The sequence below is a fragment of the Castor canadensis genome, chromosome 1 (genome assembly GCF_047511655.1).
Source record: "Castor canadensis chromosome 1, mCasCan1.hap1v2, whole genome shotgun sequence".
In the NCBI taxonomy this organism is placed as follows: Eukaryota; Metazoa; Chordata; class Mammalia; order Rodentia; family Castoridae; genus Castor; species Castor canadensis.
The window spans coordinates 45,520,948-45,539,372 of record NC_133386.1 but is presented as its reverse complement, the minus strand read 5'-3'; the positions used below and the strand labels follow the sequence as shown (position 1 = coordinate 45,539,372).

At 34.4% G+C, this 18,425-nt stretch overlaps 1 protein-coding gene across 2 annotated transcripts in view; it reads right to left on the bottom strand.

The window, feature by feature from the left end:
- Positions 1–330: 330 nt before the first annotated feature.
- The window catches only part of Gopc (golgi associated PDZ and coiled-coil motif containing), a 52,967-nt gene continuing 34,872 nt past the window's right edge, over positions 331–18,425 (bottom strand). Inside the window, exons 3-9 of one of the 2 annotated variants that reach the window (XM_020175391.2) lie at positions 18,106–18,129; positions 14,635–14,810; positions 13,272–13,437; positions 10,589–10,684; positions 9,058–9,222; positions 6,192–6,372; positions 331–2,234 (exon numbers count right to left, since the gene is read on the bottom strand). In XM_020175391.2, coding sequence (XP_020030980.1) covers positions 2,104–2,234; positions 6,192–6,372; positions 9,058–9,222; positions 10,589–10,684; positions 13,272–13,437; positions 14,635–14,810; positions 18,106–18,129 — 939 coding nt within the window. In that variant the 3' untranslated portion in view covers positions 331–2,103. The remainder of the gene's footprint in view (positions 2,235–6,191; positions 6,373–9,057; positions 9,223–10,588; positions 10,685–13,271; positions 13,438–14,634; positions 14,811–18,105; positions 18,130–18,425) is intronic. The other variant, XM_020175392.2, reaches the window with a different exon arrangement.

The window sequence follows — 18,425 nt, the reverse complement described above, 5'->3', positions numbered from 1 at the left end:
TTGCAAACCATGAAGGAGGAGGAATGTGAAGGAAACTGACCTGTCAATTTTACACTACCTGGAAAACTATTCATTCTATTTACCAGCCCTTGATAGGAATCTGTATTATAACCATTTCATACAATCCTTCAAATCACAAAAGTGCCAATTTATGGTTCTAAAAGCACCCTTTTTGTCAATATATTATGCAGGTCTTGACATATCAAAGAATTAGTTTACATTTCCCAAGGATTCAATCATAGTACATAAAGCAAATTCTCAGAGTAAAAAAAAAAAAAAAGCCATGGTCATTCCCTCCAGGCTATATTTTAAGGAAACAAAAATAACATGGTTTAATGTCACAGCAAAAAAGTTTTCAGATCTGCTACAATGGATTTCTTTTTTTTTTTTTTAACTAAATGAGTATACTGCCCCAAATCCAGTTTGCAGACCTCATGTCATGCATGGGGTATGTGTTTGGCATGGAAGGAATGCATGAGGGAAAAAAAAATCTTTCTTTTAAGAGGCTTAGCCTGTCAGGAGCAAACACTAATATGTAACTTGCTTATTCATTTATGCAGTTAGACACTAACTTTTGCTCAGAGGCAATGCTATGCTACAAAGTATTTTAATATCAGCAACAATATACACTATGAAGTGCACTTCTAGTTACGAATTAACAGACTGATATACATAGGAATAAAACCACCAATAAACCATAAATGAGCAACAGTTAAAACATTAAATTCATAAATAGCAAAATCACAAAATAAAGTATATACATTTTATAGATTCAACATTAACAAATATATAGTGCATTTGGGAAAAAATAGGAATATGAGAAGTGAATATACTGATAATATTCTAAAAGCCTTGTAGGCTTTCTCCCACTTAATATTCCCTTAAATGTATAGCCTTTAAAACACTGACATTAGCAAAAATGATCGCCTCTTTAAATACAATGTTTTGATTTTGCCCAGTAGGGTACGATGGCCTACAGAACCCTAAAAAAGCAAGGAGGCACTCTGTGCTTAATTCTGGGACAAGACAACTAGCAAATTTAGAGCTTACATATGAAAAACACTTCAGTCAAAAACATATACTGATATAAAACCAAACCCAAACAATTACTGTATCAAAACATCTTCACTTTATCTTGTCAACTTTAGTCCCCAGCTTTTTAGATGATTGGCAAATCAGGTATTTAGAGAAAACTGCTGCATGAATACAATGTATTTCATGACATAGCAATAAATTTGAGCCTTTTCTGCTAGGACTTATCACAACAAGGAAAACTTTATGAACAACTCAAAATGTATAAAACTGTCTTTTGTGGATTCCAGAAAATAAACATTTCAGACAAAACAATTAATAGCACAATGCTCAAACAACATGCACACAGATCAACATAATTGAGAACAGTACACTCATCTGCACTTCTTTTGAAAATCTAAAGCAAAATGTCCAGTAACTTTTCAGAAGCCATTTCTACTGCAGCATTAATTGATAAAGGATTGCTTAAACAAAACTGTTTTGTACTGCACTGAATAAAGCTGGAAAGAGAACTCATAGCAAATGATCATGAAGAACTGATTTAGGTTGTTGTGCATCAAGATGCACAATTTTTTAAAACTAAAACCATTTAGTTAAACAAAAGCCAAACTACATTTCTGCGATTTACTGAGTTAAGTCTGTCTTTTGAAACTCCACAGCTAACATTATGGAATATATAATATGAATTCATTTACTCTCTTGTATTTAAAGGCTATTTCTTATAAAATTCCAGTTAGCACTGTCCTTTTATTAAATATTAAAAGAACCAAATAAAACAGTAGCACTTCATTCGGTACTTAAGAGTCTAGTAATATCCCTTTGGAAAACACATGCTTTGGTGCTTACAATTCCAGGAAAATCAAAATTGCTTTACATGCAACAGTTAATTGTGATATCCCACAGAAAACAGGGTTTTTTATGCACTTAGAATTGTTCACATGAAGCCCTGAGGTACCCGCCTTTCTTTAGGCAACAAACAGCCTCCCTTGATCTTGTATAGTCTTTGTCACCATATTCCCTAGTGCCCAAATTCAAAATAGTCTGATTAACGATCTTGTCTGAAGAGTCAATTTAATAAGATTTCTTATGATACAGATTGTGCAGATCATCTAACTTTGAAGCACTGTCATCTAGTGGAGTTTCACTTGACGTTCCCATGTCTCCATTTTCATGTGCTTCAGTTACTGCCTTCTTATTATATCCTAAAAGAAAGGAAAAGAAAATACTTTCTGGTCAAAAAATACACCTAGTTTTATCATTTTATTGAGCAAAAAACCCAAAGGAATTCTGTAACTAGCAGTACTGAGCCAGAATAACAGGGTTTTACTAAACAAATTAATAATTATTGTTTTGAGATAGGTAGGGTCTTGCTATGTAGCTCAGCTGGCCTCCAACTGTCAATCTTAAATTCCAGGATTATAGGCATGCAACACCACACCCAGCAAATTACTAATTCCTAACAAGTGAATTTTTCCTTCTTATAGTAGATATCAAGCACTGTATATATTTTAAAGTATTATCTATTGAACCTATCTAAAACTGTATAACATTTTCTATCAAGTTATCTATGAAACTTAGGGTTGACTGAATCATAAAATTCTGTCAACTATATTTACACATAATACCTATTGAATTATGAATATTTTATTTTACCTTTTTGCTTTCATTTTATGTAATTTCAATTCATTGCTAAAAATCTAGTTTGTTGTAAGATAATGTATAGCTAAAAATTAAAACTAATTTTGGTTAATCTATGAGATGTTAGACTTTTAAATCAAATCAATAAAATTTGACTACATCCCTTATTATGTGAGCTAAGAAGTAAGGACATGTGCTAAATAATAACTACTAGATCAACTTTTTGTGATTTGGGTCAGTTAATTGTGATATAGCACATGGCATACATTTTTGGTGGAGTCACTTTTTTTTTTATACTATCTAGTGTAGTCTGGAGTTTATTTTTTGGGTGGAGCTACAATTTGAACTCAGGGCCTCACACCTGCAGAGCAGGTGCTCTACCACTTGAGTCTCAGTTCCAATCCATTTTGCTCTGGTTATTTTGGAGATGGAATCTCACAAGGTATTTCCCTGGGCTGGCCTCAAACCACAATCCTCACAATCCTCCCAATCTCAGCCTCCCAAGTAGGTAGGATTACAGGTGTAAGCCCCTGGCACTTGGCTACTGGTGTCACATTTTAAGTACATGTACTTTGCAAAGGGACAGAGAAGCCTTCTAGCTTCATCTGCAGACAAAACAAAACAAAAAACAAAGAACAAAGAACAAAAAAACAAAACAAAGAAAGGAACAAGCCTAGCCCTGACAGAAGATAGCAGAAAGGGTGAAAGACAGACCTTGGGGAGAGTAGCTCAACATAATGCCACAAAAAGTTCTGACATAATGCCACAAAAGTTTTACTTAAGATGCATGGAGAGAAAATAATTGCTATTGGTGAATTTTGTACACAATAACACACAGGATTACCAAATGGCCAAGAGTTCACTATATAACTCTATGCCATGAGTTCTCCAACTGCTTGGTCTCAGGATGCCTTTACACTCTAAAAAGCACTAAGGTCTCCAAACAGCTTCTGTCTGTGTGGATTATAGTGACTGTTTCCCATATTAGCAATTAAAACTGAGAAATCTAAGATTATTGTGTTAAAAATGACAATCTAGTAAAGGTTAACATAAACAACATATTTGTTTAATGAAAACTCTTACTTTCCAAACAAAAAGAATTTTTAATCAGAAGACTAGCATTGCTTTCCAATTTTTAAGTCTCCTTAGTATCTGGCTTTTAGGAGACAGCTGAAGTCTCATCTGTACTTTTGGTCAATGCTTTATTAAGTGCATGCAAGAGTCAGCCTCACATAGATATATAGTTGGGAAAGGGAAGAATATTTTAATAGCCCTTCCAACACACTGTCAATGTTCTTTGATATTATACCAAAACCTGGCAATGTGGAATTTGAGACCTTATCAATGTTATATTAAAACCCATTTGCAAACTGGAAGTGTGGCTCAAGTGGCAGAGCACCTATCTAGCAAGCGTGAAGCCTGAGACTAAATCCCAGTACCATCAAAAAAAGAAAATGTATAATAAAATAAAATCCACTTGCCTATCTTGCATTTTGAATGCTTACTCATGCACAATTTTGTAACATCATACACCAGTCATCTGAAAAAAGTCTTTCCAGACTATGTAGCAATTCAAAACTTGACACAATCAATGTATCAAAAAATTACATTCATTAATATCACCATAAATTTCATTAAGAAAGTTCTTAAATGCTGGGAAGCTGCCCAGCTTACAGTGACTGATGCATGTTTTACAAAATTCTAATTTTTACTTGAAACTCACATTTGATTACAGGCCACAAATATTGTGAGCTGTCTTCGGTGAAGTGAGGGACTAACTGTTCATTTTTTAAATAATGCCTGAGAAACAGTCTGAATAACCATGATTTGTCGTTCTTTCAGGTAAAATATGTCTTCCATGAAAACAGCTACTCTGATAATAATCAGTTGAGTACTTTTCCTTGAGACAAGCAACTTTGTTCAGTATCCTGGATAAGTGCTTTATGTATATGTGCTTCTTACCACAAGGAATACTAAGAAGCAATACACTCCAGAGCTGGGCATGGTGGTGCATTGTGGAGGCTGACGCAGGAGGATTGGGAGTTCAAGGCCAGTCTGAGCTGCAGAGTGAGACCCTGTCTTAAAAAAACAACAAAATATAACAAAAATACAATGTACTCAGACAGCTAGCATTAGGGCTTAGGCAAGGAATGTTTAAAAGAAAAAGCAGTCTGGCATGGTGATGCATGGCTGTATTTCCAGCTACTTGGGAGGCAGAGGCAGGATGACTCCAAGTTCAAGGTCAGCCTGGATTCAAAGGTAGTGAGACCTCATCTCAAGGACAAAATGGCAGGCAGGAGGTATGGCTTAAGTGGTAGAGTACTCAAGGCCCTAAATTCAAACCACAGTTTGGGCTGAAGGGGAAGGCTGGGGGCATCACTCAAGGCTCAAGAAGTAGAGGGCTTGCCTCGCATGAGCGAAGCCTTGGGTTCAATCTCCAATAATACAAACAAATAAAAAAAGCAATACATTCAAGGATCAATAGTTTTTATAGTTCATCCCCCAACTGCAAATTTAATTTAAAAATAACGTTCTGTTTCACCAAAGACATGCTTAAATAAAACTAGCATTTTCTGTATTTTTTTTTTTCTTTTTACCATGAGTGGAATGCAAGGAAGAAAACAATGATCACTATCACTGTTGGGTGAAACTACTTTGACTGGTGGTAAGGAACGGGCATTTTACCCCAATTGCTTTTGTACCATCAGTGCAAATACCAAAAGATAAATGATGTCATAGCATTATGAAAAGCTCTGACTTATGGACCCCACCTCACAAGGTTTCAGGGACTCACAGACATTATGGACCATAATTTCAGAACCACTGCTCTATCTAAAAGAAAATGCTAGAATTTTTCATTAATGTGTGTACATGGTAACAATGGAACTATACCAAAGATCCTCAGGATCACATATCCTGATTCAAGTAATAATCATAAGACATCAGTTTAACCACTTATTCACACACACCCTATAAAACATTGTACAATCCATTGCAACGAGAGAAGAATGTATTAAGGCAGGCTACGTTAAGATTTATCTACTCTAGAAGGTGTTGTTGGTCTTTCAGAGTCTAGAAGGTCTGAATTTTATTTTTCAAGTATCTTAGTCCAAGATAAATGTAGGAAACATATGTATAAATAAAATTTCAGCATAGTATAAGCAAGGGAAAGCTACTCATTCTTTTAATTTTCTCATCATTAAAACAGTGTTACTATCTGGCACTGGTGGCTGCTCATGCTTGTAATCCTAGCTACTTTGGAGGCTAAGATCAGGAGGATGATGGTTCAAGGCCAGTCTGAGCAAACAGTTCATGAGACTCTTATCTCCAAAATAACCAGAGCAAAATGGACTGGGGATGTGGCACAAGAGATAAAGCACCTCCTTTGCAAGTGCAAAGCTGAGTTCAAACATGAGTCCCACCAAAAAAAAAAAAAAAAGCATTACTGAAGAATACCTGAGGCTTATGCATTTTAAAAATTTATTAATATATTCATAATAACTTTAGAGTGATTTTTTTACCTTGTAACACTTTGATTTCCCCACTTGCATCTTTGCAACTAGCACCAGGATTACCACTTCCTTCTAATTCATCAAGGTACAAACGGTAACGATGTCCACTCTCATCTTCATACTCTACATTTTCATCATCAGAATCTACTTCAGGAGCCACATAAACTACTTCAAATTCAATTTCTCCTCTCTAAAACAAGGAATGAAAATAAGGAAGTCAAGTTGCTGTAATTATAATCAAAACAGGGTTTCAAAAATGTTTGGGGACAGGCTCAGGGATAACGAGAATACAGACACTGTTCTTTTCCAGACAACATTTTTTTTTGATGGTACTGGTGTTTGAACTCAGGGCTTCACACTTGTGAGGTAAATGCTCTATCTCTTGAATCATACCTCCAGCCCAAAATTCTATAATCTTAAGAGAAGAAAGTGAAGAAGAGGCTATGATGTCCAGACCAACTCCATGAATCTTCTCTATAAGGAATTTCCTTTTGGTTTTACAGTAGTTCTTTCTACCAATCACGACACTTTGCAACCGGATCTAAAATCAGGATGCTTAACTATCAAATTTAAGAATTTTAGAAAATGCATTCAGTTTTTAAGTCATTTTTGCTATTTTGCACTTCACAGTGCAATTTAGCAAATCCATCCACCAAGTGAGGTAACAGTATCACACAAAATTCTTACTAGTTCAAGAAACCTCTACATAATGATTTATTGTTTCTTACTAAAGAACTTTTGTACCTTTTCTTAATTTTCACTGAATACCAGTCATAATTCTAATCAAAGTGTTCAGTCTAGTAATAATAGTAATTATTATCTTTATTGTGCAAAATTATGGCCTTCAATCCTTAGAATAATCCTATTGTAGTCTGTTTTGTATGAATGAGAAACCCCAGTGAGTACCGGAGAAAGCAGGTAACTTTCCCAATCTGATGAATGAGTACACAGAAAAATATAAATTTTACTCTGAAGTCTTTGTTCTTTCTCCTATGCTAGACTAAATGTATAATATTTTTACTTCTATCCTTTAATAACAACTTTACTTTCAAGTACAAAGTTTTTTATGTTAAAAAATATCAAGCTAATTTGTTGCCCTAAATGCAGAGAAACTTATGCAGATACTTTAAAGCGAAAGAGGCCAATAGGAGAAGGGAACCAGGAACTAGAGAAAAGGTTAGCTTGAGAAGAATTAATTTAGAAGGTAACACACATGCACAGGAAAGCAATTCAAGTCAACTCTCTGTATAGCTATCCTTATCTCAACTAGCAAAAACCCTTGGTCCTTCCTATTATTGCTTATACTCTCTCTTCAACAAAATTAGAGATAAGGGTAAAATAGTTTCTGCCTGGTAGCAAGGGGGTGGGAGGGAGAGGGAGGGGGCTGGGGGGTAAGGGTGGGGGCAGGGGGAAAGGGGGAGAAATGACCCAAACATTATATGCACATATGAATAAAAGAAAAAAAATATCAAGCTAAAATTGTCATTGAGTAAGAGACTACAATCACTATATACAAGTATGGGGTTTGCAACTCTCTGAAAATTAAGGCCTGCCTTTTCTCCAAAGAAAACATGCCATTTTTGACTGCCAACCACTAAGTTAGTTTCTTTGCTGCTCTTCTTTTCCAGCAGTTTAAGATTATACCTGAGAATTTTAATATGTGCTTAAAAATTTCCTAAGACTTATAACTGCTTGTCTGTAGCTCCTTTACCATAGCTGCAATTTTTCCCACTCTTGTGCTATTGGATAATAGTCATATTGGATTGAGAAAACACTAACTAAAGAGATTACAGTAGTATTCTTCTTAAATCTGTCTTATCAAAATGTTTTTAAAAAAAACATCTTGGGAGAGAGATAGATAATACAGTGGTTTTTAGTGAAATTCTGGATAATAAATAGAATTAGACCTGTGGGTAGTCACAGAATTTAATATAAGGATGACCTTTCTAAAACTCAGCAATGTACAATAATGAAATGGACTGCTTTATGATCAGACAATCTTCCCTTTAACACAACTGTTTAAGTAGTGATGTTGTAGAGAAGATTTATGCATCATTAAGAGATGAGCTAATGAGATATAAATTCACATTCAACTAAGATTCATTTCTATACCAGCATTTTGCATTGATGATCCCAGAAACATCTTGCTGTACTACCAACATCTCATTCCCTCATCCCTAGTTTCAAAGGAGGAAAAAAGTTTTTAAGTTCACTGAATAACAAATATGACTCTTTGACATAAGTTTCAATTCTATAGAATTGTAGGCATGTGCCACAATGCCTGCTGTGCACATACATTTCTTAGCAAAGAACATTCCTGCCCTGTTGGAATTCTCTTGGGAGAGACATAGCAATAATAAACTATTATTTAAAAAATCCAGTTCTATAATTTATTTGCATTGTAACCATGAACAAATCCTTTAATCTCTAAGAACTAGAGTTTATTAATTTTAAATAAGAAAGTTGGGCTAGGTGAGTTGTAAGGATCCTTTTCAGTTGAATTTTCTACGACTAAAACCAATCCATTTATAGTATTGTTCATTCTACAATACCTCCTATGAATGATGTTGCTTTTTAAGTGCCATATTCTGTTCTGAGTATTAGCACACTCCTTCAGCTTTATTTCAATCCTTATTGCATAGATGCAAAGACTGTGGCTCAGAGGACTTAAGCAATTTATTCAAAGTTATGTAGCCATGGAAAAGAGTAAACAAAGTGGTCCTTTTTCAGTAAATCTGGCCAAATGTCATCAATAATTCTAAATCAAAGGAAAAAAGTGTACCAAAACACTTTACTATTTGAAAAACTTCAGAGGGAAGTATTCATTAAGAACCAATTGGTAGATACAGTTTTAATTACAATGAAGGCAATTTACCTGCTGGGAAAGTATGGTGACAGCTTCTTTATGCTTTGTGTCCCTTAGATTAACTCCATTGACTGCCAAAATAGCATCCCCAACATGTAGCCCTCCACATCTATCAGCAGGTTGCCCTGGATGAATCTCAGAGATGAGGATTGGAACACCATGTTCTTTCCCACCCTGACAAGAAAAAGGCAGTAAATTAGTTTATGCTTTACAAACTGCAGTCTATCTTAGAGATAAAACATTTTCTTTAAAAAATATCTTTCAATAAATATCACACATATTTCAATAAACATCTATATAAAGTCTCTATAATCATTGGGTGAGATTTTATTTGTTACTTAGGTAATGGTAAAAAACTATCATGAAGATCAAAGAGTTACCCTTGGGTAGAATGATTAACAACATGTGCTTTTCTAAAAACACTACAGAGCCAAAAACACCAAAATGCCTCCCTCCAAAAGCCCCCCAAATCACTTACAAATATACTTATACACACACACATAAATTACAATAGCTTCAACTTAAAATTTATATACTTGAACGTCATAGCACTAGTTTATTAAATCTAAATTGCTATGTATGGTAAGATCAACTATTTTATTTACCACACAAAATAATTTTTAAGATTGCAAGATGAATCTCAACTTCAGAGATGTTAAGATGTGAAAGAACATGCAAAGTGAACTGAAGAAATACAGTAATTGCTACTCATTGCTTCCTAATTTGTATGCATGTGTATTATTTCTTATAGTAAAATTTATGCACTTTGTGGACAGTGGATCAAAAAGGGTAGATATTTAGGAGTGGGGCATTGCTCAAGTGGTAGAGTGCTTACCTAACAAGCACAAGGCCCTGAGTTCAATACCCAGTACTGCCAAAAAACAAACAAAACAAAGATGTCTCTCTGGAGGTGGGTGTATAACACCATGGTACAGCACTCACTTAGCATGTTTGAGGCCCTGGGTTCAACCCCCAACACCAAAACCAAAAAGAAACATTGCTGTATTAAGCACTACCAGAAAACAACTGAACTTACAAACGCCTGCAAAGCTACCTTATTCAGTAAAGCACTAACACTAAAACAAAATGACTCCCACTATATAATAGATTACTCTCAGGAATACTGTAAAAGATAACTGTCTGTAAAGGTATCAGATTAACAAAGATTAAGTGAAATCTCACAGCTAAGAATGACACATACAAGGGAAGAACAATACCATCTAGAGCTATTTAACAAAAAAGGAAACAGCCATACCTATTCCCAAAGGCTCCTAAAATCATCACAATACATAGTACAGAATTTTAAGTTAAGTCATGATGGAAAAAACTTTACTTGTTAAAGAAACGCTGAACAGTTGTTAGGAAGATTTAATACAATTATGTACAAAAAAATGTTTACACAAGTGTTGCCCAAGTGTTGGATAAACTTATATGACTTATAAAATATATCTAGAATATTTTTTCCCAAATGATGCCCAATAAAAGAGCATGGCTGTACTAGATAAATGTACAAAAGAAAACTAGAAGCACTACTTCTTACTGTAATTGAAATGCCAAGGCCTTCATGATCTTCCTTAAGGAGGAGAACTTTTCTAATTGGACCAACTCCTTGGCTTTTTTTTAAGGAGTCTTGATCCTTATTGGGGGAAAAAAGAAAAAAAAATTAGTCTTATTTAAATAACATACCAAATAGAATACAATTCAGGCTACATAACTTGCTTTAAGAAATCTTTATTGGAGTCTTTGCTCCCATTTTCTGCATGAGGGTAGGAAATGTTTCTCTTTTTCTCCACTCCCCCCCACCTATACTTTATCATGTTATACTAAAATAAATCCTTGCTAAAACTTAAAACAAAAAAAAGAAATTTTTATTAATTTCTTGTTATAGACATATAGCACAGCACTAAGAAAGTAATTAATAGATAAAATGGAAAAATGAAAATGTTATTCTGTTAATATGGTGAAATTTGTAGATTTTCTCATCTTTTGTCAATTTTTTAAAATTGTACATACATTTTTTAAAATTGTAGGTTATTATGAAAGATATTATCAAGAATTAATGAACAAGTATCTTTAAGAAATAAAGCAGGTGACTATCTTCACTGGAAAATATCTTAAAAGATTTACATCAATTTCAAGTGATTTATAGAACTGAAAAACAAATTTCCAGTTTGAGCCTTAATTACTTTTTCATTCCCTGTTGCACTAGAGCCTACCTCTTAAGTAAAAGACCTTGCTCCATTAATCATTCTTTCTCTGGTATTTTTTTTGTTTTGTTTTTGTTGTTTTTCGGTTCCAAGGATCTAACCCAGGCCCTTTTGCATGCTAGGAAAGTGCTCTACCACTGAGTCATAACCCTAGTCCTCTCTGGCATCTTTATTCTTTCATTCTCTACTAAACTCTTTTCTCACTCAGCAGATACTCAAGCTGTAAGAATTTTCCAGCTTTAAGATATTTTGTGCAATACAAAACAAAACCCTTCAACCCTCCAGTATCTTCTTAAGCATCTAATTTCCTCCCTCCTTCTTTAACCTCTACCTGAAGTTCATATTCATTGTATTTACTTCCTTGCTTCCCACAATCAGTACTCTGATCACAATAATTAAAGTTCTACCCCTAATCTGCTCCACTGGTATATTGCTACATCCAATTAACACTTTTTAGTCACAATCTTACTGGAACCCTGTAGAAAGTTGACACTGGTCACCATCCTGTATTGAACACTGCTCTTTTCCTCAGTTTCTATTACACTACTTTCCTAGATGGTTTATATCTGACAACTCAATGTCAGGCTTCTTCCTTTGATGATTGATTTTCTTCCTTCGCACCGTAAGATTACATCCTTGCCTCTTATGCTTTTTACTTTGTACATACTTTCCATGGTAACTTGTTCAATTCCATGGTTTTAATTATAATAGATGAATAGCTTCCCTAATATTTCCTCAACTCAAGACTTCTCTCAAGAATTCCAATCATATATCCAACTGGATGGACTTCTTAGATGTCAGTGGTACCTCAAATTCTACTAATTCCATCTTTCTCCCCAAAAGACTTCCTTTTCCTCTATTTTCTTGATCAATGAAAGGCAGATCACACTTGGATGGCCAAACCAAAGACCCAGATTCTTCCTTCTCACTCAGCTACTTAACAAGTAGTTGTCAAGGACTTCTCAAATGACACTTCCCCTGCTTTCCTCACTTTCTCCTTGGATTACCATAATGTCTTTCTGACTGAGTGAACGGGCACATTTCCACAGTATTATGCGCCTATTTTATTTAAAAGTCCCATGACCATCAGATTAAAGCTAAGACTCCTTTATTTGAAAGTAGTTTTGACAGCTGGCAACTGCCTAAGATTTCAGCCTCATATTTAGTTGCTTTCATGAAATCTATCTGGGTGAACTTTGATAACCCAGATGTGTCTGACACTAACTACTGTCTTCCTCCTAATTGCTCCACCTTCCAAATGTACTGGACCTAGAAGTTAATGGGGACCACCAGTGTCCTAGACAAGACAATGACATAAGTGTGCACTGAAATTCCCATTCCTCTTCCACCAATTCTACGTACACACATTTTTCTTACAATATTTTTTGTGGAGGCAACAAATTGTTTTATTGTTTAAGTCCATACTTTATCTGGAACTAAGATATGTGAGCCACTGGGTAAGAGGTAGAAAGGCTGCATATAGTAAGCATCTGTTGTAAAACTAGTTAATAAAGATTCATCCAGATAGAAAGGAATGCTCCTGAAAGTGGGGGCTATAGAAGCACACAACTGGGCAAAGATAACAAATTCTATCTTAATCCAAGACCAAACAAGTATAAATAAATATTAGTTTGGAATATACATATGGATTTAGTTACCAAAAATTCTCCAAAAGTTACCAATTTGTCAAAATGACCACACACTCTCAGCTAAGCTTAACATAAATTTAAGCATGTCCAATCATGATTCAGGAACATTTTGAAATATGAACTAGCAGTATGTTTTTGCTAGCAATGGCTCACTATCTGCAGAAATATCACTCTCAGGGCATCAGCAAGTCTGTGAAAAACTACCAAAACTGAATTACTGAAACTTTAAATATGTATCTGTTTAAAATGAGGTGAATTTCATTTTTACTATTTAAATATTACTAGAAGAAAAGAAACAATAGAAATTAAGTAGTAATTAAAGCAAGAAGAAGAGGGTGAGCAGGGAAGCAGCAGCAAAGGAACATACGTGGCCTGGGGGTGCTTGCATGGGTCGCTTCAAGTCATTCCGTCCTCTACAGGCTCTGATAACAGTTTTGTGACGATGCAAATGTATTTCAGCTTCTAACTGGTTCCAAAGCTTATCATGAGCAGGTCCTTTCATATCTCGTCCTAGTAACTGTATTTGTTGAACCCTTCATGGTGGGAAGAGAGTTAAGTTTTTTACTAAGCTGATTATAAAGAGAATTCAGAAGAATTACTGAACATAAGTAGCTTTTTTGCATAAATCTCAATTGTAATAAACTAAATAATTGTAATAAAACTAATATTCAGGAGCTGCCTGATGTCTTTCAGATTTATTAAGATCTGAAAAGGATAGATATCTTCAAGTGAAAAAACATTAAAATATTTTTTGGGGGGGCAGCACTAGGGTTCGAACTCATGGCCTGAACTATGATCCTCCTGATCTTAGCCTCCCAAGTAGCTAGGATTACAGGCTTAAGTCACCATACCTGACTGAATTTTTTTTTTTTAGAAATGAATGAGAACTCCTTTAGTGATGCGCTTAATTCAAATATATCTAAAAAACATTTTCAAGATTATAATGTCAACATATTTTACATCTTGTATAAATTGAGGTAACTGAATAAACTCAGACACGACACTATTAAATATTAGCTTTTGGATGCCATTGTACCAAAAACGTTTCTTCTACTGACAGTTGCTTTTTATAAAATGACTATTTTAAATGTGATAATCTTACTAGAAAATTTGTACTACAACATGATATAACTTTTTTCTTTGCTTCACATCAGCTCTCAATGTAACATTAAAACAATGACCATAAAATAATAAATGACCGTTAAATAATAAATCACCAAAGTTTGTGAACAACTGACTTAACAAAATTAATGCCAGCAGAACTCATTTTTTGTCACTTTTGTTAATTTAATTCCAACATGTTTTTTGAGGGGCAAGAAATCAGAAAGGTGCATGAGGCCCTGAGCTCAATCCCTAGTACCACAAAAAAAAAAAAAAAAAAAACAGAAAGAATTGCTCATTACGAGAACATCATCTATTAGAGTGTCAAGGCAGGAAATTACTGTTCTGCAGAGGTGTTAGCTTTTCACAATAAGTTACTATCAGTGTGTGGGTGTGTGTGGGTGTATGTGTGTGTGTGTGTGTGTATGTACAAACCACACTTATTTGGTATGGATAAATATGCAATATATAATGCTGTCAATAACAATTCAACAAGAATAAGCTATAACCAATTGTAAAATAGTTCTGAGGGCAAAAATTAATGGTTCATTTACAAGAGGTTAAGAATCAATCTCATCAAATATCTAATCTATCACCTATGAATACAAGCATACTCATTTTTTACAGACCTTCCCGCCAGTTCCTTATCCAAGTACTTGGCAGCCAGTCTTGCCCCATAAACTTCCGCCTGGAGAACAGCTATATGTCTACGAAGGGCCTCATTCTCTTTTCTCAACAATTTCACTTCAGCTTCAAGTTGAGCTTCTTTCACTTTTTCTTTTTTGTTTGCCTCAAGCTCTCTTTCCTATTGCAATTTGTTAATAAATATAATTTAACAAAATTCCTTTATGACTCTTTACCAGCTCATATTTCTTATTTCTTAAACTATACATAAGCACACAGTGTATTATACCAACAATAAGAGCATATGATAAAAAGTGCCACTTCATTTTTATAAAATGGAACATTAGGGTTTGAATCTGGCTCTTTGTTTTTGAGACAGGGTCTCACTACGTAGCCCAAGCTTGCCTCAGGCTCACTATGTAGCCCATTGTAGTCCAGAACTTGCAATTCCCCTACTACATCCTCCTGAGTGCTGGGATTACAGGCAGGTATCACCATGCAGCTGGATCTGGTTCTATTTAAATTAGAACCACATCTAGACAAGGTAATCGCATGCCATGATGCACCTTGACATTGAGAACAGTAAAAGAAGTAGTCTTCTGTAAATAGGTAATTGAATCTATTACTTACTTTTAAAAAATAAAGACTTAGGAAACTAGATTGATATCAATCTGATACCTATTTCCAAACAATTAACTTCAATGTAATCATCCATTCCATAAAGCAAGTCAAAATCATTCAGTTACACAGAGATTCATGTTAAAGCTAATTTATCTTAGAGGGCAACAAAAAACTTATAATGCCTAAATTAGGTGAATCAATCTAATTAAAAAAACTTTTTACAGTCATGGAAAACTGCTGGGAACAAATGAACTAAAACACTTATATAATTAAAAATTTCTGTAGATAAGTGTATCTACAGTGTAGATTATCTTTAAACTTTGGAATCTGACTCATCTGTTTGTATGATAAAGTGAGTGCAGAGCTGTTTTCTGGGGGAAAACATGGCCTCCCTTGGCCTCTATGCAGTAAAATGGTCACCCATTTTCAGTTCTCAGAAGAAACATAGAATGCCATCTTATGCTCCACTTGATAGTGAATCTGTAAGTATCAGGCAGAGGATATAGTCCCTTCAAGATCTTTGCCATCAAGTTTTTATCACAGGATCATATGTGAGAAGTAATGTTCAATTTATCTTACAAGTATAAAGTACAGTATATACACACAAACACACACACACACATATATATGTATATATACATACGTACATACATACACACACCTATAGATCAAGGGTTCTAAGTGTAAATACTTTCAGGACCCAAATACAAAACAGATTGGTAGCTTCAAGTCAAAGTAGAGCACAAAATGGAAGGTACAAAGTCCTGCCCAGAGACAGGGAAATTCCAAATCAAATATGCACACAAGGTGTGTGGTCAAACAAAACCCTTCTGAGAGTTCAGAACAATATGGGCTTGGATAGGTATTCAAACTGTTAATTTTGGATTAGAAAAACCACTCAAGCATTTCAAACTCGCATTTATTCTAAGTAGAACAGTAGAACATCTTTACAGAATCTACAAATCCTATAAAAACATAATTATATTTGCTCATGAGATGTGGAAGACATTGTTCACTACAATACTATGTCTCCTTTATGAGGGCTTTCCTTAGCACTGGGAAAACGTTCCCTTGAGGAAATGGCAAAAGATACTGTTCTATTATATGGGCACTGAATAAGCAATTATTTCCCTTTTATTCTAGATACTGAGAAGCTAACTAACAAATTTAAGCAAATCTGTAAGCAATTTATACATTTTGGTACTAATTTAATTGTTTTGGTCTACTGTTTTGAACATCAAAAAATGATATATTTGAATACAAGGCACTGTGTACCATAATCTTAAAAACTGTACATATATTTAATAAGTATATATACTTTAAGTTCACATCACACACAGAGAGACTAAAACTAATGAAAATGCTACCAAGTGCCATATGTATTAATCATTGTTTTGATTAAAAATATTTGTTATATAATAGGGCTTGGGCGGTATTGCTTAATTGTAGAGCACTTGCCTAGCAATCCCAAGGCCCTAGGTTTGATCTCCAGCACCACAAAGAAAAAAATTACTTAAAAAATACTTTTATATAAGTAACAAATGAAAGAAGATTAGCAGGCTTTCTTTTTAGCTTCTGTGAAAAAAGGTAACCCTAGAACATGACTTCCAGATATTGTTTTTAAAGGACTTGGAAAACTGATCACCTAGAATCCTCCTTTTATAACAACTTTAGAAGTATTAACCCCTTACCCCAACCAACCCTCTATAAGGCAGAGTCTCCTTATGTAGCCCAGGCTGGCTTTAAACTCCTACTCCTCTTGCCTTGGCCTCCACAGTGCTAGGATTACAGGCCTGCTCATGCCAGACTTCTCAATTTACTTCAGAATTTATTTCCTAAAAGGGCAGGTATAGTACCCATCCCCCCAAAAACCCAATTTCAACAGCATGAACAAAAATCCTACAACATTCCTAAGGTTGGTGCCATTTCAGAAAAAGCATTTCTAGAAGACCACCACATCTTTGGTGTAGAGTCTAAATAAACTTTACTTTAGTGGGCTCATTCATACTATAGTAATGAAATCTCAGACGCATATTAAGCCACCACTTTTTTAATGCTTCAGACCTCTTATGGAGTCTGACAAACTCTCAGGCCTGAAATTAACAGATATAAACAAGAATAGGAGTAAGGAAATTGAAGATAATTACTTCTAGATTCAAAGATAACTTTTGTTTGTTTTTTTAGTTAAACTTTTTGTTATTAGGTGGCAAATGAGACTTATTTCATATTTTTAGATATTCAAAAGAAGAAAAGTTGTAAGACAAATTGGAACCTTCCTAGGGTGGAGTAGTAGGGGAAAAAAACTAAGAATTTATATATTGCTACCTTCAAAAATAATTTTTGTAAAGAATTTTCAAAACCTAGTTGTTTTAAAGGTTACAAAATTATTCTCAAGCCTGTTGCAAAGTTCTAACACATGCAGTGGATGAAGAAGTAACCCATATGCATGTTCTTTTTTGGAGGAATAAATTCAAATAGAAATTTGAGGGAGTTAAAAACTAGGCCAGCTTGATATACTGCCAATACTTTCATGTGGGTGAACCAAATGCCTTTCTAAAGTAGAGGTCTGAGGAAGTTTTAAGGTTCAAAGTTGTCAAAAACTAATAAGAGTCTGAAAATAATGGCTATATAACACAAACCAAGTAACAACATGCAGCGAGAAAAGCACAGTGGGCCATTCACTGAGCTTTTCAGGTATTTGAACACTGATAAACTACCAACATTGCCATCACTTTCAGATATAAAGAGTGACAAATATATTACACAAATATTACAATATTTATTATGCAAATATAAAACAGAAGAACACTTCAGCAGCACGACATATTAGAGCAAAACACAAATGACATGCTTACCAGCTCCTCCACAGAGGGGACAGACTTAAGATATAAGAGAAAAGTTTTATAATTAGAAAACCATCAAACAAATGAATTTATCTAGTGTTATAATCATTATAAGGAAAATTTCCATGTTGAGTATCATTTGGGTAAAGTTCACTAAAACAAATATATTTTCAACTCTATAAATAATAGTAACTGTAGTATTAGATTCTAAAACTTTTATCAAATTAGTTAACACAATGGTTTCAGTATCCTTTCCTCTACAGTATTCTGTTTCAAATTAAATGTTAAAACATCAGGTAAATTATTTTCTAATGAAAATGTAGATTGTTTCT